Source organism: Amphiprion ocellaris, chromosome 21 (assembly GCF_022539595.1).
Source record: "Amphiprion ocellaris isolate individual 3 ecotype Okinawa chromosome 21, ASM2253959v1, whole genome shotgun sequence".
NCBI classification, from domain to species: Eukaryota; Metazoa; Chordata; class Actinopteri; family Pomacentridae; genus Amphiprion; species Amphiprion ocellaris.
Window position 1 is genome coordinate 20775980 of NC_072786.1, and position 25876 is coordinate 20801855.

General features: G+C 38.2%; 2 protein-coding genes across 2 annotated transcripts; one reads left to right on the top strand and one right to left on the bottom strand.

The window, feature by feature from the left end:
* Positions 1–1480: 1480 nt before the first annotated feature.
* tmbim4 (transmembrane BAX inhibitor motif containing 4) lies at positions 1481–9594 on the bottom strand. The gene is made up of 7 exons (XM_023286531.3): positions 9372–9594; positions 8800–8908; positions 7405–7510; positions 6982–7015; positions 6779–6896; positions 4375–4420; positions 1481–2683 (listed from the first exon to the last, which is right to left on the bottom strand). The coding sequence occupies exons 1-7, from the start codon at positions 9460–9462 to the stop codon at positions 2477–2479; spliced, it is 711 nt and encodes a 236-aa protein (XP_023142299.1). The 5' UTR covers positions 9463–9594; the 3' UTR covers positions 1481–2476.
* Positions 9595–10118: 524 nt separating this feature from the next.
* On the top strand, positions 10119–15633 carry b2m (beta-2-microglobulin). Its single transcript, XM_035955558.2, has 5 exons — positions 10119–10287; positions 12584–12717; positions 14279–14554; positions 14887–14922; positions 15027–15633. Exons 2-4 carry the CDS (start codon positions 12657–12659, stop codon positions 14898–14900), a joined length of 351 nt encoding a protein of 116 aa, XP_035811451.2. The 5' UTR covers positions 10119–10287; positions 12584–12656; the 3' UTR covers positions 14901–14922; positions 15027–15633.
* The last annotated feature ends 10243 nt before the right edge of the window (positions 15634–25876 follow it).

Sequence of the window (25876 nt, forward strand, 5' to 3'; positions counted from 1 at the left end):
AGCATGACTGAATGCATCACAAGAATGAAGAAAGAATGTGGTAATTTAATCAATTTATTCATTGATCGGAGCACGTCATCATAATGTTCACCTACACTACCATTCAAAAGTTTGGGGTCACTTAGAAATTTCCTTTTTTTTGAAAGGAAAGTTTTTTCAATGAAGATAACATTAATTGAATGATAAATCCAGTGTAGACATTGTTAATGTGGCAAATGACTATTGTAGCTGGAAACGGCTGATTTTTAATGGAATATCTCCATAGAGGTACAGAGGAACATTTCCAGCAACCATCACTCCTGTGTTCTAATGCTACATTGTGTTAGCTAATGGTGTTGAAAGGCTAATTGATGATTAGAAAACCCTTGTGCAGTTATGTTAGCACATGAATAAAAGTGTGAGTTTTCATGGAAAACATGAAACTGTCTGAGTGACTCCAAACTTTTGAACAGTCATCTATATCCTGATGCTTAGAATTAGTTTCCACACGCGTTCAGCTCCTGATACCAAACATTTTATCCAGTACATTTACATCATAAAATATGTCTAATCGCAGATATCGCCCTTAAGCTTTAAACTGTATTTCCAATATGCCATCTATAGTGTCCTGTTGTGCAGCATTAACAGACATGGAGCATAAAAAGTGTGCAACAGAGCTTAGAAGTGCAGTGCAGTACAAACTACTAATAATTAACATTATAAACAAAGTAATTAATTCAAGAATAAAGTAATGGTAGACAGCAGCTCCCTAAAGTTGCATTGTCCTACCAGCTTACTGTTACTCTAATTGTACATCCTCTATACCTTACGTCGACTGCTCTCCACACATCTTAGTCCCTCCCACCAAAGACACTAATTGAGGAGGCAAGGAAGAGATACGAATAGAGGAGTCAAGACACTGATTTATACCAAAATGAGACATCCTCACCTCAGACCCATCAGTTTAACCCTTAGATGCGCAACATGGGTCAAAAGTGACCCAAATCCAATGCAAAATGGGTATCTCCTGACCCACACTGCACATCAAAGGGTTACAGCAACATCAATTTAATCTTATCTGTGGCACAGCTGTATCATCTGCTCTTTGTTTTGTTAGACCCTACCTCTGTATTTTATAATCTCTCAGATGAGAAAAACACTGTTCATTATAATGAGTATAAAATGACTTACACAATACCCTACAATGTATTTTACCTTACATTTCAATTCACAATGTGAGATAATGTAATGAGGATGTCTGGTGTCATACAGTTGTATTTCTTAGTTAACACACACATGCAATTAAGTAATAAAAGAGTCGTGACACACAAAATAGTTGTATACTATACTAATAGTTGTAGGATTTTTCATGGCACACCAAGTTTACCATCTGGGTCATGAGCAGGAGACCGGGAGGCTAAAATGAATAAAGTAAGATGAGCCTTTTGTCACTTTCCTGAACAAAGCACAGTGGGCAGACATAACACTGGATTTCAACAAATTTCAAACATCCCAGTTTATTTACATGCCATTGAGGAAAACAAATTAGAGCATCAAAATCTGGCAAGAAACCCTTTAATTACAACTCTTACAATGATTAAATAAGAAAGGTTTGGAAATCAGCAAATCTTCCCCCAAATGCTCAAATAAAAGCCAATATCCATCCGGTTTTCTTTGCACATGCACTCTGCGTACTGCACCTGGCCATACATGGACACAGGCAGGAATGTCATGCGCCACCTTGAGGACACATGAACACAGAAAGCATGAATTGGACCCAACAAAAACCTGAGCTGCAGCTGAAGGTGCTCGTGGCCACAACATTCAAACCACCTGTGTATAATGACAGAATACCGTGTCCTACACTCGCTACCGTAACAGCTTTGATCCGTCAGGACATTGACACAGGACCTCTGGGCTGTCATATGGTGTCTAGCACAGAGATGTTTCCAGTGGATCTTTGGCTCCTGTGGGTTGCAGGGTGGGGCCTCTGTCAATCAGCTTTGTTGCCGTGCATCCCATGGACGCTTGATCAGACTGGAATTTGCAAAGTCTGGAGGCCAGATCCATACCTTGGGCTCTTTGTTGTTTGCCATTGCTCTGAGCATCGGATAAAAAGGCTTGGTCTGAGTGTTCGGGTGGTTGATGCATGCCATGGTAACATCCACTAGACCCAGGACCCAAGGTTTCCCAGCAGAACATTACATTGTAGCATCAGAATATATCAGGTTTATGCACTTCTCCTATAAGTGGTTTCAATGTTGTGGCTGAAGAAGAAAAAGTAGCTACCTGGAATAAGTACGCCAAGTACACACAGTTCTTTTGATTCCACAGTTCTTTTCTAAATTCAATTTTTTGATGAACTTTGGGAAACCAACACTCACATGAACAGATTGTAATCACAGCACAGGCATATCATGGATTTCCAGTGAAGCTATTAGGATACACAACAGTGTGTTAGAGTGAAGTAAAACAGTTTTCAGTATGACTGAAGCTTTTAGTGCTTCTTCATGGAGTCGAGGACACGCAGGATGTGCAGGAAGAGGTTGACGATGTCAAGATAGAGGTTGATAGAAGCCAAGATGTGCTCCTCAGGTGAGAGTTGCTTCATCAGCAGGTTGGTATCATAAATGATGAAGCCACAGAAGACCAGAGCCCCAGCTCCAGCCAGGACCAGCTCTGTGCTGTCACTGTTAAAAAAGAACTGTAGAAAGATCAAGTAGAGCATTAGGGTTGGGGACTGAAAACTGGTTTCAAACTCAGATTCCAAAGCTATCGTGCAGTCATTAAGAAACATTCACTTTGATTCTACTTATCTGCTCCTAAACAAATGCCAGCCGCACTCGTTTTAGTTTCATTGCCAGGATCTGTGCAACTGAGCCTACAGTATTGCGAGGAACCCGGAGAACCAAGTGAAAACCCACGCTACAAAGGGAGAACACGCAAATTCCACACACCAAACCAGGATGTTAGCCAGTGATCTTCTAGCTGTGAGGCAACAGGGCTAACCACCAAGCCACTGTGGAGCCCCAGTTTGCATGCTGGTTTACCGTATGGAGAGTATCCAAGGGGGAAAAAACAACTTCCATTTGACAGCTTCCTACACAGAATCTGTATCCAACATAAAGATGTGAGTTTGGGCAAACCTGTCCAAGTGAGACAGACGACTCTGCCAAAGTCGGGGACTGGATCAAGGGGAAGTTACTGGATGGAAAGCTGAATGACTGAGCAGGTAAAATGTCTTCTATGCACAAATGTATACTGCCTCTTCTTCAGTCAATGTGTGATTTAAATACCACCTATACTGTCTGTAGTCAGCTAAGCATGACTATAGATGGAGATGTCACAATGCAGCGTGAGAAAAACTATGAGACTGATGGAGTGGAGAGTGAGGAAGAGTGAGTGTACTATAGCTGAAACTAGAATGTCTAGGCCTGTTGTTTATTTGTTTAGCAACCACCTCCGTGCAAAAGTTAAAAAATGTCTCCACTGGAGAATCTTTTTGCTGATGAGAAAGCAAAAAAGGAGGAGGAAATGCAGATGTATCTGGACATGCCACAAACCAGTACATGACGACTCTGCTGCTGGGTGGTGGAAACTGTAAATCCTGTACTGTCAGATACGGCCTCATATTTCTGTTTTCAGGCCTCCTCCACTCTGAGTTATTGGGGTTTTTAACAATGCAGGACACTTGTGCATACTGCCTGAGAAGGCAGACATTTCGGTTTTTCTGAAAAATACCAGTTTTTAAGTTAGAGAATTTTTATGCCTGCTAGCCCGAACTAAGCTTTGAGTTTTGTAGATTTGTTGTTTGGTTAGGTGCATCATGCACGGACATCCCTACTGCTCACTAACATGGGCAGCAGCTGTCTAAATTGCAAGTCAGTTGCTTTTAGACTTTAGCCATGCTGTCATTGTGACTGATTACAGTATTACAGTACACTGAATGAAAACAGTATTATTGAATCATATTTAATAACAGCAACCAAATTAAACAGTAGAAAATGAATTTACAGCTTACCTGAACTGTATGACATCAGTTTGTATGATTGAATATGACCTGAATAAAGACTTTAACAAATGTTTCTCCTGTGACCTACATATGGCATTTGTATATAACAACACTTGAAGAATCAGAACTGAAAGGCCATGAATATGTGGACAACCCTATTCCACAGCCTCTACTCATGATGGGCAATTGATCAATGTTCTAAAAATCAAACATTTTCTCTAAATGCCCCAATGTCATATATTCCTATATTCGCACTTCTGTACCCACAGTTTACCTGAAAGTGCAAGCAGTCCAACACTACAGGCACAGAATGAACCCAGTCCTTTTTCTCTTGTTGTTTCTTTCAGATGAAATAGATGTTCATATTAGTTAGTTTCACTCACCCTCATGAAGCTTGCAATGATGAGGATCCAAAGGCAGGCGAAGAGCCTGTAAGGATGGAAGACATCAGATATTACATCTCTCCTTTAGCGGGAATCCTAGTCTCATAGTGGCAACAACAGTAACTTTGATAAAAACAGTGTGTCAACTATCAGCAGCAGCCACAAAACATTTCATCTAGATTTATGGTCAGAGTCATACACAGTCAAAGCTGACTGACTCGCATTAGAATCCCACCCATGCTGGATTTTTGAGGCCGAAGTCCACAAAGAGTTATATATGAAACCAAACTATGTTGTGCTTAGTGTTCAAATAGCTTAATTCAGGCTATTCACTAATTATACATTTATCTTTAAATTTAGGTATATCACCAGTCAATAATTTGGACTCACCTTGTCATTTACTGATTTTTCTTTATTTTTCTGATTATCTACATCAAAACTATGAATAAACACATGGAATTCTGTAGTAAACAAAAAAGTGTGAAATAAGTCAAGACATGTTTTATATTTTAGATTCTTCTAAATAGCCGCCCTTTGCTTTGATTCCTGCTTTGCACACTCTTGGTATTCTCTGGATGAGCTTCATGAAGTAGTCTCCTGAAATGGTTTTCCAACAGTCTTGAAGGAGTTCCCAGAGATGCTGAGCACTTGTTGGCCCTTTTGCCTTCACTCTGCATCCATCTCACCTCAAACCATCTGGATTGGGTTTAGGTCAGGTGACTGTGGAGGCCAGGTCATCTGATGCAGCACTCCATCACTCTCCTTCTTGGTCAAATAGCCCTTACACAGACTGGAGGTGTGTTTGGGATCATTGTCCTGCTGAAAAATAAATGATGGTCCAACTAAATGCAAACTGGATGGGATGTCATCACTGTAGGATGCTGTAGTAGCCATGCTGGTTCAGTGTGTCTTCAGTTTTGAATAAATCCTCAACAGTGTCACCAGCAAAGCACCCCCACACCATCATTCCTCCTCCTCCATGCTTCACGGTGGGAACCATGCATGTAGAGACCATCTGTTCTCCTTTTCTGGTCTCACAAAGACACGGCAGGTGGAACCAAAGATATCAGATTTGGACTCATCAGACCAAAGCACACATTTCCACTGGTCTAATGTCCATTCCTTGTGTTTCTTGGTCCAAACAAATCTCTTCTGCATGTTGCTTTTCCTTAGTAGTGGTTTCTTAGCAGCTATTTGACCATAAAGGCCTGATTGGTTCAGTCTCCTCTGAACAGTTGATGTAGAGATGTGTCTACTACTAGAACTCTGTGTGGCATTTATCTGGGCTCTAATCTGAGCTGCTGTTAATCTGCTATTTCTGAGGCTGGTGACTCGGATGAACTTCTCCTCAGCAGCAGAGGTGACTCTTGGTCTTCCTTTTCTCATGTGAGCCAGTTTGGTCGTAGAGCTTGATGTTTTTTGCGACTGCACTTGGGGATACATTCAAAGTTTCAACAATTTTCCGGACTGACTGACCTTCAGTTCTTAAAGTAATGATGGACTGTCGTTTCTCTTTTCTTAGCTGATTGGTTCTTGCCATAATATGGATTCTAACAGTTGTCAAATAGGGCTGTCAGCTGTGTACCAACCTGATTGCTGCACAACACAACTGATGGTCCCAACCCCATTAAGAAGACAAGAAATTCCACAAATGAACCTTGACAAGGCACACCTGTGCAGTGAAAACCATTTCAGGTGACTACCTCATGAAACTCATTCATAGTTTTGATGCCTTTAGTGAGAATCTACAATGTAAATAGTCATGGAAATAAAGAAAAAACATTAAATGAGAAGATGTGTCCAAACCTTTAACTGGTAGTGTGTATGAATTATTTTCATATTAAAAGACAGAGGCAGGGCTGTGTGACCTGAGGTGCTCCTTGCTCCTCCCCTCTCAGTCAAAAGAAGGACAGAAAGTTGTCATTGAAAACAGACCTTTGAAACATCATAAAAAAAAATAAAGTGCAAAAAATGCTTTGTCTCTGAAAGCACATACTCTAAAAAATGTAACTTCATTTTGAATGACAAATCCTTTCTTTTTCAATGACAACCTGTACTGTCTGTGTTTTAGCTCTGGGTCTGATAAAGACAGAGCAGCACATTTTCTTATCATCATGCTTGCATTGCTTAGAAGAGGAGGCTGGTAGTTATGAAATGTAAACGCATAGTGAACCGCAAAGCTAAACTTAAATGAGTAGTCAGCTGTATGCCACTTCTTGTTTTCAAGACTGTCATTAGTACACTGCAGGTCCAAGGTAGAAATACCCAGCCATGGCATTAATTGTTTATTTTCTTTACGCAGTGTTTGCTAGCATATAAAAACACATCAATAAGGTAAAAAACTTGATTTTGATTGGACAGGTTGTTTAAGAACTCCTCCTGAGAGCCCATAACCAGCACTCACCCTGCACCCATTTTGCTGAAGTCTCTCTTGGACTGGAATGTGTAGATTGTTAGTCCAGTAAACACAGCACAGGTCAGGAACAAAGCTTGCAATACTGTAGAGTATTCATAGAAGGTCACTGTGGAGAGATGAAGAAATGTCAGGACAGTCTGCCAAATGGCTCAGAGCATGGAAACTGACAGATTTCTTCAAAAATAACTCACATGCTGTGGCCACAGAAACGGCCTCCAGTAAAGTCTGTAAACAAAATAGAACAATGAGTGACACGCTAAACACCTAAGAAATACTAATAAATAACCACATACTTTCAAAGTTACAGTCACCAAGCAGCTAATCCAGTATCACTACAGGGAAGCAGTAAATTTAAACTGTACACTATCATTACATTGTTGGACAGTGTTTAGTGTACTGTAACTCCAAATCAGATCATTTGGGTTCTGTACAGCATATTGAGACAATCTGAGTTGTAGCTGGTGCTACATAAATAAAATTGAACTGAACTACAGCTTAATGGATGTTAAATTCACCAGCCAGCTGATTGAAATTTTAAGTTATCTAACAGCCAATTAAATAAATCAACTCATTACTTAATAGGAACTGTTAAATGGAAAGAAAAAAAGGCTTACAAAAACAAGCAGCAGGTAGAGGTTGACTGGATGTTGGTGCCTGTAAATGGCCAGGGCCAGCAGAAGAACCAGAGAGAGCAGAGCAGAAACCAAAACCACAGCAGGACTGCAAAAAAAACAAAACAAAAAACAAAACCAATCAGTCACATAATGTGGCTATCGTAGCTTTATGGATATAATGCATAAGAGATGTGCACAAATGCAATGAGTGATGTGGTGAGATCGAAAAGTGGCCAATGGCATGCCACTCCTTGTTCAGTAGTATATGCCATACCGTAATGGTATGCCACTTCTCTCGGAGAGTATGTTGTTGGTATTTAATCACTTTATAAAAGGCAGGTATGGGTTGATATTGGCAGGCCTTAATATGCCATTTGACTGTGACATGTAATCATCTATATCAGATCTACAAATCTATACTCATGATATACATATCTATAGTCATGGGCTGCACAGTGGCTTGGTGGTTAGCACTTTCGCAGCTTGCCGAAGATCTTCTCGCTGTAAGGCTAGGGAATGCTTCTTTCTGCAGTTTGCAGTTCTGTCTATGCATGCGTGGGGTTTCTCTGGCTTCCTCCCACAGTCCAAAGACATCCATCCATCCTATATACACCACTTAATCCTCATTAGGGTCGTGGGGGGCTGGAGTCTATCCCAGCTGACTTAGGGTGAAGGCAGAGGACACCCTGGACAGATCACCAGTCTATCACAAGACTACACATAGAGACAAACAATCACACCTATGGACAATTTTAGAGTTACTAAATAACCTCAGCATGTTTTTGGACTGTGAGAGGAAGCTGGAGAACCTGGAGAAAACCCACACATGCACAGGGAGAACATGGAAACTCCATGCAGAAAGATCCCAGGAAGGCCGGGACACCAGCTGGGGGATCTTCTAGCTGCAAGGCGACAATGCTAACCACCAAACCACTGTGCAGCCCCAGTCCAAAGATATGCTCACATTAATTGATAATTCTAAATTGTCTGTAGGTGTGAGTGTGATTGTTTGTCTCTATATGTAGCCCTGTGATAGACTGGTGACCTGTCCAGGGTGTCCCCTGTCTTCACCCTCACTTGGTACAGACTCCAGCCCCCCACAACCCCAATGAGGATTAAGCGGTGTATAGATAATGGATGGATGGATGGATCTATTTTCATAGAATTTAATGCTAATAACACAAATTTAACACTGAGATTTGGCATATTCCACTGAATCAGAACAGCGACAGCATCAGCCACATTTAAATCTCTGTTCTATTGTGACCAGTCCCACTTGGATGTTCTTGTATGACAGTGTTTTCCTCTATTCCTTCTCAAGACTATTGTTATTGAAGCTTACAGGGATACAGAGGGAAATTCCATGGATCCCTACGATAATTAGCCCATCCTTACCTGCCATGGACAAAATCTTTGATGTTTTGAGAAAACATGAAGAGAGCCGAGGTGGCTGTGGTCAAGATGATCTGCAAGCTCAGGAGGGTGTACACCTTCCTGAGAAAGTCTGATCAACAAAGAGAGCAGTACAGACAGAGCATCAAAGTAGTGGAACCCACATTTGGTGTAAAGACTCATTTTCAAACAGAGGCTAAGACAAAGAATGTATATTTACAGGAAAACATTATCAGCTGATTCTATTAACTAAACAGCCAATGTATGCTGAGCCACAGACAGCACTTACTTGTGAAACAGTATTATTAATGGTCATGCTGATTTTGGACCTTTAACAAATGGCATGTTAGTCATTCTATAACCTATGAATCCACACTATGTTTTTAAGTGGTAACGTTATGGTTGATCAACGACAGCTAACACTGTGCTGGCTTCTTGGGAGATCGATGACAGAAAGATTAACAATAGCCATACTGATAATGGTACAGTGTCAGTATGAACTATAGCTAAAACGATAGCTAGCACAGTTAGCATACAGACGATGTGCTATCTAACTGCGACACAGCTGTACTCACCCATCCGGATCTGGACACTGGCCGTAGCAACATTAGTCCCGTAGTTAAAGTCATCTTCAATAGAAGACTTGGGGTATTTTTCACTGCTCATCGTGTTGCTGTAACGTTTTCTCAGCTAGACAGCGAAAGGTAGTTTGTTACTTTGGATTCATTAAAACACGGAAGAACTGGACATCGCGAAGACGCTCAGGTTTGACGTCTACGTCGGCGACAGTGTTGCTGACTCCTCAGTAAGGAGAGAAGCTATTGGCTGTCCTGACAGTCGCTGGAGTCTACGGAAGTGACTACATGACGTTATCGCCTAATTTGATTAACTTTTAATTTGCATGTATTTTCGATGGTATGGAGTCACATTTGGAGTTACAGGAGTACCACAATAAAATATAAATCTGTTAAAAATAAGGAAATAAATGTGTAAATATAAAGAGGAATAAATAAAAGATTAAATAAATAAATAAATCCTCCCGTGACTCCATAAAATGGACGTTGTAGGAGAGAGGAATAACGTTGTGGGAGAGACAAAAAGTGAGTTAAAAAAAAACAAAAAAACACCCCAAATATGTTTTTGAACTAAAGGCTGTGTGAGTCAAATGCAGTGATTTATTTTAGTGTGACAGTGAAGAAACATTTTCATTTATATCCATAGACTATGTTTACATCCGGCTCTGGAGGCCTCGACGGGAGCGGCAGCGGCTTTGCGCATGCGCGATTCATTTGCCGTCTAGACGCGGAGTGGTGTGGATCTCTAACCAGACGATAAGGGTGTCTGTAGATCCAGAGGATGCACCGAGAGGGCCATAGACAGTGTATGGAGAGGGCTGCCTGCTTCCTTTAGGGCTCCGGTGTCTGTGTTTACTGCTGAGCTGATGCCAAACGAAGTAGCAGCATTTATCACCACGTGGAAAACGGCCACGACGTGAGTACTAGTTATGAACATTTCTGCAGTTTTCCTTTCATTGGTAACCTGCTAAACTAAAAACAAACTATGTTTGAACTCGTCATTAAGCCATGAAAACGACCACCTTTATGTAGTGACAGCTGCTGTAAAACCAACTCTTAGCTTGTTTGCTGATTTGTTTAATTGAGTCAAAGCCAGATTTTTTCAGTCCAGCTTCACATGATGATAATTAACTACGTCCAGTGTATACTTATTCAAAGTCTTTACAGCTGTCTTACAATGATTTGATAGGTGAAATATATTGCTGACATACATGTCTAAGAAACAGAAAATAAATTTTGCTGGTGGATTGCATTTTTAGGTAAAACTTGACTAATATTAAGATAAGCTAATTTTGTAATTAGCTAAGTAATTCTAATGATTATAAGGGTAATATTGTATTGTGGCAAGCTGCGCAGAAGAACAACACTGGAGAAAGGATATTTGTCTTTTGTGCAATCTTCAACTTGCAGATACTTTCATTTTGACACACGGCGAATACACCTGACGTACCAAGGAAGACATTACAAACTACAACAAACTACACTCCACACTCACAGTCCTGACAACATAAAACTTAACTAACTAGACTGACTAAACCACAAAAGCACGATAAAACACAAACACTAATAACACCATAACACTAACATAAACCACAATAACAACATATAAACTCTAAACACCCCGAACTCCCATGGTGCAATTGCAGCACAACAACTCAGTCACAGCGACCTGCTCCGCGATCACTACAGTATGTTTGTTTTTTCAGGAGATAAATCAACTTTTAAATAATGCAAAGCCAAGCCTTTTATCAAAGCGAATTAAAGTGACTGGGAAGCTATTGAGACAAAGCACAAAAAATTAAAAAAAATGTGTGTGTGGGTGTTAAACATCACACAAGGAAACAGGTCTGAAACAAATAATATCAGGCTCTTTTTATCGAATGTATTGATAAACAGGTCGTGTTAGCAGGATGACTCACAGTCACATGACATACACTTCAACATCAACACAGTAATGTGATGTGCCAGTATATGTAGTACTTTTAAAAAAAAAAAGTTGTGCAGATGTGGCCCAAAAGAAGGAAGAGCTGAATGTCCATTACATGATTGTGTTGCATAAAAACTAGAAGACACTTTGGATCTGTTTCTGGTGGAAATACAAAGTTCCAATGTCGGTTAAGGATTTTATGTTCCTAATTGTGTGTACGTAGGTTCCGGGTTATCCCAATACAAAATCATCCTGGCCTTTTCTGCTCACTTTTTGTGAAGAAATCTGCTTGAAAATGCACACTCTCAATACCCTTCTGTTCTGAACTAACCTGAATAAGGAGTGAACTTCCTGTCCAGCATTCTCATGTTTGTTAGGTATTTTTGTTTGTCACTGTAGGCAAGGACAGGGTGAGGAAGATAGATAGATAGATAGATAGATAGATAGATAGATAGATAGATAGATAGATAGATAGATAGATAGATAGATAGATAGATAGATAGATAGATAGATACTTACAAAAAGACAGGACAGGCAGGTTAGTAACATTAACATTAAAGGTTAGTATATACTCTGACAAAAACTTGCTGTACAATAAAATTAAAAGCACTTCTACTTTCAAAATCTATAGAACACTAAATGTAATTAAAATTTAATAAATATTTACACATTTCAAGGCACAGTGATTTAAAGTGATCTGCTGAAGATGATTTTGGCTTTTGTGGTTTTATTTACTTTTTCAAATTTACTAAGAAACCACAATGACAGTGAATAAATTCCTCCTTTTACTTTCTTTTGGACTTTGTTTAAACATTAATCCTCTCCACTTTAATACAGCCTTAATTGTAACTGCACATCTACAGACGTGGCTGTCTTTGAAAAGTCATAAAAGACTTACATATTAGCAAGTACAAATCATAAAAACATAGAAAGTTGTCAACAACAAGCTGTACATGCTCAGATCACCTGCTGGGGTCTGCTTTACCCACAGCATTGTCTATGAACAAGATAGAAGAGGTATAAAAATAGTTATTGATTATTTTAAGCGTTATTAATTTATTTAAATAAAATTCAGTTCATCTGTTGTCTTGTTGAGGTGGAGACTGGGATTTTAGGGGATTTTCCAAAACCTTTATCAGTTCACAGTGAACCAAACCTGCTTCGTCATAATCTACCCGGTAACACAACAGAAGTCAGTGATAGGGTGGATGGGTGGGCTGCATCATTAAAGTGGGCGGTCTTACAGTGTGTGATTATATTGAGTTGCTGCGTACTTTCACTTTAGTTGAGCTCTACTGGCGACGTGGGAACAGACGTCTACCTTTATCTCCATTAAAAGGCGGAATCGAACAAATAAGATGAAGCTTCTTTGGTTCCTAACTCTGGCTGTTTTCTACTGCGCAGTAGAATCCAAATACAGTAAGTCATTTTTTTTCAATCTACCTATCGTAAAATAGTTCTTTTAGCCAGTATACAAAATGCGTACAACTTGATGAAAAACTGAATTTACGTACATCGGATCTTTTCTTTCCAGAGACTAAAGTGACTATTTGGAACAAATTTAAAAGAGAAGCATAAAAAACGTTGTTGTCGTTCAGTGGAATTCCCCGAACAATTCAGTTTCGATTTCGTGTAATGGCCACAGTGCTGTGACTGCGCCATTATGGGGCAAACCAGGTCACCTAGATGTAATCTACTTCCTGTCAAACAATAAAGTTCAATTTTACGATGTCCCCAAACTTTCAAAATCATGTGGAGCAAAGAGTCAAGACCTTTTTTTTTTCACTGTAATTTCACATTTTCATGCGTCATTTGTGAAGACAGTAAATCCATGTATAATGGGTTTGGAATTAAAATTCACCTGACAATCCTGTCAAAATGAGAGTGATTAAATGTTGCAGTGATTTTAGTTGACCCTGGCAACACAGGCAGGTTCAGTCAACATCAAACACAAAAACACAAGCCGTACTTTCATTGTTGTTTTTCAGGGGCGCTGCCTCACAGGAACAGTACTAGAATTGGGTTATTTGTTACCTCCTGGTTGAGTTCTGAGTTCCATCATATTTTTATTTTACTGTCTGTAAGAATCTGGTCTCTACTAAAGTCAAAAATACTTTTTAAATGTGTTTTTATATTTTCTGCTCAAGTTTGAAGTCATGTACCATTATTGTGTACATATTTCTTATAACTACAGCAACCATTTCCTCTAATGATTAAAGCAATTAACAAAATGGCAACATGAACAGCATGAAAACACATTTTTTTTGTGCCGGAAGTTGCTTCACTAGGGAGAGTTTAGGCCAACTAAAAATAATAGCGATCTGATCGATCCAAATACTGATACCAGCGTTGGTATTCATATTGAGCGATACCAGTGTAATGAGATCGATACTATAGTTATAGTTTCATCTGGGACTAATCTGAAATGAGGACGTTTTATCTCACTCTTTTCAAAGTCGTAAATGTAGTGTCTGTGATGAGACAGCTGGTGAGGCGTTTCCCTGTAACCAGGTGGAACCAGGTGGGTGTGACCAACTGACAATGTCTGGAACTACTGAAAAAGTTAGTCTGAAGTATCGGTGATATTGGTCCTGTATTTACTTGATATCAGATCAAGACCAAATCTTGCAGTATCACACACTACTAAAAAAAATGCAGTTTAGCTGATTATCCAATGCCATCCTCATGTGGAAAATATTTACTTTTATCCCATGATGTGTTGTCTGTAGTCATAAATGGACACGGTTTACAACTTTGCTCTGCTTTCAGTTCAAGCAGTGTAAAAATCACCGTTTTGTTGTTTTTCGTTTGTTACATTTTATTTTTAATGTTATTATAGACATTCAAAAAATGTCATGAGAGTGACAGTCCTACCAAACCCTGATGAAAGCTTCATTCAATATTTCAAACAGTGAGTTGCATCTCAAAAAATGACTGCCTCTGTGAGTCATTGTAATTTCTCTTTCCTTATGGCCTTTAGCTCAACCCCTGGTTAAAGTGTACAGCCGTGACCCAGGGGAGTTTGGAAAGGAAAACACCCTGATTTGCCATGTCAGCAACTTCCACCCCCCTGCCATCACCATCCAGCTGATGAAGGATGGTGTGGAACTCCCTAATGCCGTGCAGACTGACCTGGCCTTCAAACACAACTGGCACTTCCATCTGACCAGAAATGTTCCCTTCACGCCCCAGGGTGGATCCAAGTTCACCTGCAGAGTCACTCACAATGGAGGGAAGCCCCTTGACTATGCTTGGGGTGAGTTAGAGACGGCCACAATGTGTGTACTACACACATTTAGTGTAAAGAAACTGAATCAGCAAGTAGTACATAAATGAATAGATGTATAAATGAAACCTGTAATTTCAAAACATTCAGGAAGCACTTTACTAAGACTGAATAGTTCTCTAAACGTAAATAGAATTTCAGTATTATTATACATCACATTACGTATCACAAAATACATGCAACTTACCCTAAGCTGATGTGAAGTAGGTAAAAAAAAGCATTATTTTTTAAAATATCTACAATATATAATATATATATATATAACAATCTCTGTATGCGTTTTGTTCTTCTTTTTTTCACAGAGTCAAACATGTAACTGTCAGTGGAGTCCCTGATTGGTGAGTTTACTGCTTTATTAGATGTTTTATTTTACTCCACCAGGAAATTCCCAGTTGCTCATTTGTTATTTTCTGCTGCTGATGATGTCATTTTCTCTGTTCAGAGGGATGCCCAAGACTGTCTTCTGCAACAGCGACATTTGATTAGCAATTCTTTTTATCTGACAAAGTTAGTAAGGGTGATTGTTTTATCACGCTTACTAACTTTGTCAGATAAAAACAATTGCTATTCAAATACAAGAAAACAGCAAAAGGAGCATAATCAACCTGCAACATTTGTTTTACATATCTTTAACCAACATTTATTCTTCATCTCTTCAATCAACAATCACATGGTTTTTTTTTCCTGACTTTCACATTTTTTTTCTCACAACAATAAATAGCAGTGTATCATAGTTAGGTAATAATTTGTCACTCACCACTATGAGTAAATGTAGGGACTGCTTGTTTTATAGCCAATTATTGGAAGTGTGTTGCTAAGATAACTTGTGTTTGATACTGAAAATTGCGATTGTCTGAGGCTAAAATGAAAAAATGCTTATGTTTCTGTCTGCATAAAAGAGGGGCCAGAAAGTTAAATGTTTAAAATGAATATTACATGACTGGGGTATTCTTTTCTGAATCAGATGGAAGTGTGCTCTGAAATTTTGATTTACTATTTAAGATGTTAAGAGGACACTCTTCCTAAATAAAGAAATCTGGGAAAATGTGTGTTTTTTTTTTTTTAAACTATTTTTATGATTGACACTTCAATTAAATGGAGAATAATACAAAGAATAGGTATCTATGTGAAGAAAATGGAAACAGTGCTACCCTTAAATAACCCAGTCATTTAAATGCGTCACCCAGTTGTCCTTCAGTCTAACAGATTCCACAGTATTAAAATGTTGTATGCTCTATATGTTATTTTCACATTTCACAAGCATGAAAGTTGATATCAAAAGTCCCTAATTGGATTTGGAGAAAGTGCGTTGTCCAAGAATTAAATATTTTGAATGTTTATTCACAGTGATGTGTTAATGACCAACATCACAAATAGAAAAACTTTTTTATATTAAGAGGGCAGGTGAACTGAAATATACAAAAAGTAGCGTTTGCGTCATTTTAAAACAGTTTTTTGAGCACAGTATAACTGATATTTTAGGCCCTCTGGTTTCTTCATCCTATTTAAAATGAAAAAGGTTCACCAGGTGCCGTCCTGACCCAGGCAAGGAGAGAGCATGCTTGTACTGCTTGAAGTAACTGCTGATGTCATACTCCATCATCACTTACCTATATGAATTTTGCGTGAATCAATCTGTAAGATATACATTCTCTGATACATAGATTAATTGGATAAAATGCAATCTTAACAGGTGATGGACTTTGAAGACCAGTGCATGTTCACTAATCAACCACAACATTAAATACGACTGCTGACCGGACCTGAATACTCTGCTATGAAGCTTGTGCAAGTGGAATGTTAGCCGACTGTACTTTTATGTCATGTAACACTTTAATTGTATGAAACTTACAATTCTATGGGATAACTGGGGGTTTTGCTATGGACATGTGCAATGGGATTACTTGGGAAAGAAACTTGTTGCTGTCCAGGATTCGGTAAATACAACCCAGCTGTTTCAATGTTGGCTGCATCTGTCATCTGTCCATCTACATTGAGGAGGTATTTGGGAATATATATATTTAAAAATTTAACATGTATATTTCTCCTACAAGGAATTAAAATGAGTGTATTTTAGTATTTTACAGAGGGTAGGTTCTGTCAGTTTAAACATATAATAGTACTAAACTAGAAAAGGGTCATTCCAGAATTGGAGGACATTTTATGTTCCATCCATCAAATTTCAAATAATCTATGTACAAAATACTAAAACATGCAGTGGTTTTATAAATGTACTTGTCCTGAGACCAAGTCTAAAAAATAAACTAGGAGAAAAAAATGAAAATATTTTTTAAAATACCAAACTTGTCTGGAGTGGCCCCTAATATGCCATTTTTCTCTTGTCCCACCCCCCTGATGAACAAACAATCTCAAAACAGTTAAAATGAATTTTAAAACTCCTTTTTTGGGGGTATTATTTTGTCATTGATGACTCTTGTAATTGTGGGAACATTTCTTTTATTCAACATGATATTTTAAATAATTATTATGCATAGAACGTGCGTCCCACAACAACCCTGTTATCATAATTTGTTTAGCTGGTAGAAGAAGAAAACAGTAAATCACATGAAACGCTGGAATTAACATCATCAAACAGTTTTCCTAAAGAATGGGCAGAGCAAAACTACGTCATCTCTTCTATTTTTCATATTTTCATAACATTGTCAGATGATTGAATGTCTCACTCTACCTCATATTATCAGGATCAGACTAATTCTTTTGACTGTTTTCCATCAGTCAGTTTGTCCTCTTGGTCAGCAGTAACAGCTAGCTAAATATCTAGCTTCTACTGCTGAGAAAAAGCTAACATTAGCATGGATTAGCAACCCTGTTTTTGTGATTAGAGTAGGGTTAGCAAACAACAAATAAAACATGGAATAAAAGTGCTACCATTGATGTGTAAGCTGAGCTAATCATGCCTTTCATAGTTTATCACCTATTACTGATCAATATGGAGCAGAAAATTGCAAAAGAGAAGGTTTTTGTTTTGTTTTTTTTTTTTTAATGAAGCCCAAATGTCCTCCAATTCTGGAATGACCCCAAAGCACTCAGAGAGCAGCACTCTGCCATGGCTGTTCATTCCCCCATATGGCATTGTCAGAAATGCAGCATTTGTTTATTAGTTACTGATGAACAGAAATCACGGAAACATAGTATGTGGGTGCTTCCTCCCACAGTCCAAAAACATGCAGAGGTTAACTGGTGATTCTGAATTGTCCGTAGGTGTGATTGTGAGTGTGAGTGTTTGTCTCTATATGTAGCCCTGTGATAGACTGGTGACCTGTCCAGGTGTCCCCTGCCTTCACCCAAAGTCAGCTGGGACAGAGTCCAGCCCCCCATGACCCTAATGAAGATGAAGCGGTGTATAGATAATGGATGGATGGATGGTTGATAGATCTGTTGCTATCGGTCAACCCTTGGCCATTATAATACCCACCAGCCACACATAATAATTAATAATAATAATAATAATAATAATAATAATAATAATAATAATAATAATAGAATAATAATAGAATAACACAATAATCATTACTCCACCAAGAAAGGCGGTGGAGTTATGTTACGATTGGCATACATTCGTTCATCTGTCTGTTAGCAACATTGCTCAAAAACGGATTTCGATGAAATTTTCAAGGACGGTCAGAAATGATACAAGGACCAAGTGATTAGATTTTGGCAGTGATGCGACTTATAGTCTGGATCCACGGATTTGTTAAAAATTTCTGTATCACTATGAGATAGCAGCATGGCGTCACTGTAACTATGACAACAAATGAACACTACGTCAGTTGCCTGCTGACGATCACATGATTGTGATCCTACTACAAATCCACCACTGAGGACTTATCGGGACTTATCTATTGGAAATGATACGACTGTGCAGCCTTGGCGGAGTACTGCTCTCTGAGTGGCTTTCTTGTTTTTATTAATGTAAGCTCAAGGATGGGACATTTCCAATATCTGGAAAGATTATGAATAATTTTAAGTTTTACTGGCCTTTTGAAATGGAGAAAGTGCAGTTATAGCTGTAAAGTAAACTGTAAGTTCAATTGTTTGTGTGTAATTTCCACTCACAAGCACAGTGATGTAGCTTCTCATCTGCAGGTCAAACTCTTGTTTCAATGAGATTAAAAAGCTGAAAGTTATTTCAGATATCTGCTGCTTGAATCTGTTTCTGTTTTCTGCATCAAATATGAGGAAACGTCTCCACCTGCTGGATTTAAACAGTCAACCTCCATCAGCAAATATTCTACATCAGCCAGCATCCAGTGAGAAACAAACATTGCTGGAAAGTAACTGAGTACATTTACTCAGGTCATGTACTTGAGTGCATTTGAGTATTTCCATGTTGTGTTACTTTCTTCTTTCACTCCACCACATCTCAGAGAGAAATATTGTTTTTTTCTGCTCCATTATGACAGATTTTTGAGATGAAAATTAAACACAATAAATAAAAGTTTTAAAAATACAGTACAAACTTACAGATTTATTCTTGACATTTTTGATCTTTTGATATTTTTTGAAGATTTGTAAATATGTTTTGAAAAATGTTTGAATACTTGCTATTTTTTACCATATTAAATTTATTATTTGCTTTTTGATTACAAGTTTTTGATATATTATAATTTTAAAAAACATGTTTAGATTTTTCAGATTTATTTAACCATTTACCTTTGTACCATTTCAAGCTCTTTAGTGGACTTGAAAAAAAAAATAAAACCTGTTCCCTTTCTGATTGCAAGTGGCGACTGTTACTGTCCATCTGTTCCGCCCAAGAAAAGGGCAATGTCAATGGCCTGTTCGGTCTCTTGTGACGACAGCATGAGTACACCTGGAGTAAAGTCCAGGCCCAGCCCTGGTGACAGCAGGTCACATGACTTTACCACAGTCTGCTTCATAAGGCCCCCATGCACCTCTCTGCTCTGGAGCCCCATCCTCTTCTACCTCCTCCGCTGTCCCACTCCATCCCTTTTCCAGTCTGTCCCCTCCAGTCTTTTACTTTTTGCTTTGGCTCTCCTCAGCACTCTCACCACTTTTTCAGTTGAAGGCCAAATTCTGGAAGCCTGCAAACCTCTCCATACCCCTCACTTCATGACAGATGAGGCTGGATCAGGGGAGACCACCTCCATGTTGCCTGAGGGGACCTAGACCTTCCTGTACACTCCAACTGCAGTAGTTGAACCAGGCTCCTGGATCGTGGCATCACCTCCACTCTCAAGGACCAGCATTCAGCACAGCTTCTCTGGCCTCCCTGTCAATTAAATATTATTTGTATAGCAGCTTTCAAAGTAGTTGATGAATAATAAGCAGATAAAATGAAGTAGACTTTCTCATGTAGATTTAAAAGATAAAAATGACAAAACATCCAAATAATAAAATATATACACTACCGTTCAAAAGTTTGGAGTCGCTTACAAATGTCCTTTTTTTTAAGAAAAGCAAATTTTCTCAATGAAGATGACAATAAATGAATGATAAATCCAGTTTAGACATTATTAATGTGGTAACTTACTATTCTAGCTGGAAACGGCAGATTTTTAATGGAATATCTCCATAGGGGTACAGAGGAATATTTCCAGCAACCATCACTCCTGTGTTCTAATGCTACATTGTGTTAACTAATGGTGTTGAAAGGCTAACTGATGATTAGAAAACCCTTGTTTAATTATGTTAGCACATGAATAAAAGTGTGAGTTTTCATGGAAAACATGACCCCAAACTTTTGAATGTAGTGTACATTATAAAAAAAAAAATAATATAATGCAAATTCACAACATTAAAAATAACTGAACAAAAGGTAACAAAATCTAGAAACCATGCTCTGTCAAGAATCAGACTCAAAAAATATTTCTTCACTTAACACTTAAAGATTTCAACACTTCCAGCTGATCTCAGGTCACCAGGCAGACTGTCCCAGCACCTTGGAGCATAAATGCTAAAAATGTTTTATCACTGGTCAGGAAGGTCTGGCGACTTAAATTTAGTCATTTCCCAAAGTGTACAGGAGTCCATGCAACAGTGACACTACAAGAGCAATAGTGTGTATGTGTTGAATACGGCGATACCTATTGTTCATATATACAACAGAGTATACCGTCCCAAAATAAAAAGGTGTTACATCCATAAATTAACACATTCTGCCATGTTGAGAATTGAATTAAATGCTAATATATATTGTAGTTTGTCATGAACACTGTTCATCTGACAGAGGTGATAGAATACAGTGGTGGTTTGTAACAAAGCAATGGAGAGGTGAAACAGCTATGCCACACATATTACCACAGTCACTGCAGACTCCTGGAGAGACGATAAAATCTATGTCACACAGACACTTACATATTCATAGATGCAGCAGGTGTAACAACGGGGTAAGAGTTACATGGGAAAGAGTATTGGAGAAAAAATAAAAGTATGAAGAACATATTGAGCAATGACATAAATAAAGTTTCTATGATTGCAGTGGTCCAAACAATCATCCATCCATCCATCCATCCATCCATCCATCCACTTTCTATACACCGCTTAATCCTCATTAGGGTCATGGGGGCTGGAGTTTATCCCAGCTGACTTAGGGTGAAGGCAGGGGACACCCTGGACAGATCACCAATCTAACACAGGGCTACACATAGAGACAAACAATACAATCATACATGTACTTTAAAATTAAAAAAAATTAAATTAAAAGAATGACATCAAACATTATCTATATAGCACCTTTCATACAGGTTAGTGCAGTTCAAAATGCCTCACAGATGACTAATAGTGTCATATACAGTTCAGGAAAAATAACCCAACCATAGCACTCAGGAAGTATAACCATGAACAAATGATCACGTTTTATTAATTTTAGAGGGGGAGTCAGAACAAGAGCTGGCAGGGAAGAAGCTGCAACTGAAGATTGCCAGTGACTACATATGAAATCCAAACAAGTAAGTCAACCAAGGATATCAGAAGGTAAAGACAAATGAAAACTGACACCATAAGAGGAAAAACACAAGAGAATAAATGCATCGGCAAGGGCAGAATAATGTAGTGTAAGACAAGAAGAAAACAATCCATGACATACAAAAAAAAAAAAATTCAAAATAAAGCAGGAAGTCGATGAATAAAACCAGATACGACATAACCACAGTATTAATTATTTTACAATATAATTATTGCACACTTGTAACTCTTCAAAATTGGAACTTTTTAATATATGAATGTATGTATATGAATGAACTGGTGACCTGTCCAGGGTGTTCCCTGCATTTACCGTAAGTCAAATGAGATAGACCCCAACACTCTGTGGGGTAAAAATCAAGATTTTTCCTTGTTATTGTTTCTGTATGGTGTTTTCATATGCTAGGAGATATAAGAAAAATAAGCAGTCAAAACTATGGTTGAGCATTTCCACCTTCTGCACTGTACTGATGACAGTCTCAAAAACACACATTCAGACTTTCAGGGTGTTAGAAAGAACAAACCCAAGGATAAATCCTATCATCTTGCAGTCCAGGGCTTTTTAAATCATTTTTGAACAATCAGTTTGTGGCTCTAATGCAGATGGTGACTATGTGGCTCTAAGCAGAGAATGCTGGACTACACACCTGAGATAAAAACTGTTGGTACGTCAGGTGGTGGTGCCAGAGGTCCAACAAAAATGTAACAGACATCAGAGAGGTTCATCTGTGAAGCTCATGTTCTCACCTGACTTGTCTCAGCTTTCAGTCTGGTATAATCTCAGACGACAAGTGTTTCAGAAATCTGTGGGTTTAGATTTTGAGTTCAAGCTTTAAACATCTGGGTATTGTCTAAGGAAAGTGGAAGCTAAAACAATATTTTTATGAAACTAAGTTCATCCATCCAAGTTCATCCATTATCTACACACTGGTTAATCCTCATTAGGGTCACGGGGGCCTGGAGTCTATCCCAGCTGATTTAGGGTGAAGTGCTGACCACCGAGCCACTGTGCAGCCCTGAAACAAAGTTCATAAAATTAAAAAAAAACTCTTATGCATGTACACTGAAATAAAGTGTGGCCCTAAAACACTAAAACACTGTCATGATGTTATTCAGCTATCTCTCTTAAGTTGTCTTCTGCTTTTCCCTTAAGTTTAACTTTTGGCTGTACAGTAAAAACATATTTTATTGCTTTGGAAAAAGAACTCAGATAACATTGCTTACGGGATTGGTTTACCTTGGTGTCTTTTTGCTGCATCACATCAACCTAATTTTCCCTATTGCTTTTCGTTTGTCATCATCAGATGCTGTTTACTGTGGTTCTGACCCCAATCACAATGGTGCTACTTAAAACTATAAAGAGATAAATAGGAGCTTTTTGCTCCACTGTGTATCCATCTTAATCAGTTGCTGTCCAGGCAGCATGTGGTATATTGTTTTATTCAACATGAACTGATTTCTGCAGCAGTTATAGGTTAAACCATTTACTCAGAGCCTCAGTACAGTGCCAGCATTGTGTGGGTGAAAGGGCTTCCTGTTCCCTGACCTCTATAGGTGCCTTGCCTTGTAGGCAATTGCTTTTGCTTTCAAAGAAAACTTAAGGAATCAGAAAATGCGTGAACTAAGGTGGCATCTGCAGAATATGTTTGTTCACCTTCTTGCAAAGAGTTGCTATACAAAAACTTTGGCACAACTCATTTGTGTCCTTTTAATGTGTAACTGGATTACTATTACAATAAATTTTGGCTTCAACAATACAATTCTATGGTTACTCCTTGTAATATAATAGCAATTCCTGGAAAAAAAAATTGATTTAATATACATACACCCGAGTTTATTTTCATTCCTTTCCTTTCCTTTTATGAAACTGTGGCATGTCTGAAGTAAATCTGATACATAAATAAAATGTCATTATTCATTAAGGTATTAATGTAGTTCTTCATATTTGCTAAATTGTATGCTCCTCTGTACTGGTTATGTTATGCAATTTTATTGCAGTTATATATGTAAAATTGTATCAATTACACATGTCTATCTTCCTAATAATTGTAGAAATGTCTTGGATGTTTTAAAATTGTCCAGAAATGTCAGATTTGGAACAAAAGTTACCTGAAGCTACTTAAGGAGAATTGTAAGGGAATACCAGGAACACTGGGGTGGTTTAAGGTCCACTACAAATCTCTCTTATTTGGGACTACAGGCCATTTTTCACTGCAGGAGTTCTATAGCAAAACTGTGTTATGGAGACCAGAAATTTTGTGAATGTTCCAATTGCAAAAATCACCCATAAGGAACCTCTTTCTCGACCATTTTTGGGGGAGATATACTGCAGGGGAGATTTTTCTGAGCATCCCTGAAAAACTGTTATGGAGGCCTCAACATTGATTGGTTGAACTTGGAGAGGACAATGAGTGCCTTGATGTCCTCATCAAGTAGCAGATTTCTCCTCTCTAACATCACCATCAACAATTTAAAATTAACTATATACACTACTGTTCAAAAGTTTGGGGTCATACAGACGATTTCATGTTTTCCATGAAAACTCACACTTTTATTCATGTGCTAACATAACTGCACAAGGGTTTTCTAATCATCAATGAGCCTTTCAACACCATTAGCTAACACAATGTAGCATTAGAACACAGGAGTGATGGTTGCTGGAAATGTTCCTCTGTACCCCTATGGAGATATTCCATTAAAAATCAGCCATTTCCACCTAGAATAGTCATTTACAACATTAATAGTGTCTAGACTGGATTTATCATTCATTTAATGTTATCTTCATTGAAAAAAAAAAGCTGTTTTTTAAAAAAAAAAAAATTCTAACTTTTGAACAGTAGAATAGGTCAACACAACAAAGTTAAACAGTTTTTTTTTCCCCCTATTTGCTCAGAGAGCTGGAATTAACTCTAGTAGCTACTATTTGTCATTGTTTTGGTAGACTCTGAATTAGCATTGCAGTTAGAGGTGTTTAATTTTAAACCACAATGGAAACAGAAAGGAGAAATAAAAGGCAGATTACAGGCGCATTCCTGTAAACACTGATGCCACCTCATGCTGCATGCAATAAAATAAAGTTTACTCCATTCTTACTGTTTTCCATGATATTGTGCTTCAAAAGACAGTTGCTTTTAATGATTACACAAAGGCCTCACATATATAGATGTTTTTCTTTATGTAACTTTTTACTATTTTGGCCTTTCATCAAAATAGTAAATTCAGTTTAAGGCTTACTGAAACAGATGTGATTGGGTTTTATCTGCCAGTACATGTCCTCCCATGACTCATCTCATTCCATTCATGTGGCTCTACCACTGATTAACCAGCTGTGCTTTGTGTTTACACTGGCATGCAAATACAGTGTTTGTCAGTGGTCATGTAATACAAGTTTTCAGGCTTGTTAGTGTGGATGAAAATTTAGTTTTTAAAATGGCCACCTGGACAGTCAATTTAAAGTGAAAATGTATTACTGTGAATGTATGGATTTTGCAGCAGGCCCTCTGCATCTTTGTAATTAGATTTTCCCTGAAGTTTACCCAGAGCTTTAAATAAATCAAGTTTAAACTTTGTGTCCTCAATATTGGTTTGTAATAGCAAGCTTTGATCTGAATTTAGTTACATTTTACGCTTGAAGCTTCAACATGACTCATTTTAAAGCTACTCCTGTTACATTTGTTGTTTTTGTTTTTTTTTAAACTTTGCACCCCTTGTTGGCAGTCATACCTGTGGAAAGGCCCGAGGGTCTGGATATCCACCAGTGGTCGAACAATGTTTACTGACCTCAAGCATGATTGCTGCAGCCACAGGACAGCAGCATTGCATGGTTGGTAACATTAGTCACAGTGGAGAACATGCTCACATACACAACTTTCTCCTGCACACACACCTACACCAAGAAAACACTCTTTCCATGTACACCACTACTGTTTGTGGTAATTTGTTTAGTTTTTTTTTTTTTTTTTTGCTGTATCACACTTCTTTTGAGTCTACAACGACACTGAGGCTAGCGGAGAAATATCAGAGCAACGACAGACTCCAACTTCAGCGACCTGTCTGCATCAGTAAGTGGCTGTTTAACTGATCACATTTTCTCTGCATCCTCATGTTACTGTAAATTTGTTCAATCAAGACATTTTAGTTTTACTTTATGAATTGTTTTGTCGGAACTGGAAGCTTTAAAAAGTCTGCTGTTGATAGCTATTAGCACTTTATTGTGTATAATCTTTGATTAAACTTGTTATCTATGACATTAAGCAGAAGCTCGGCATAACAAATAGTTCTTGTGCCTGTCAACCATTTCTCCATCAGTGGTTTACGCCATTTATTCATTTATTGACCATAATAAGT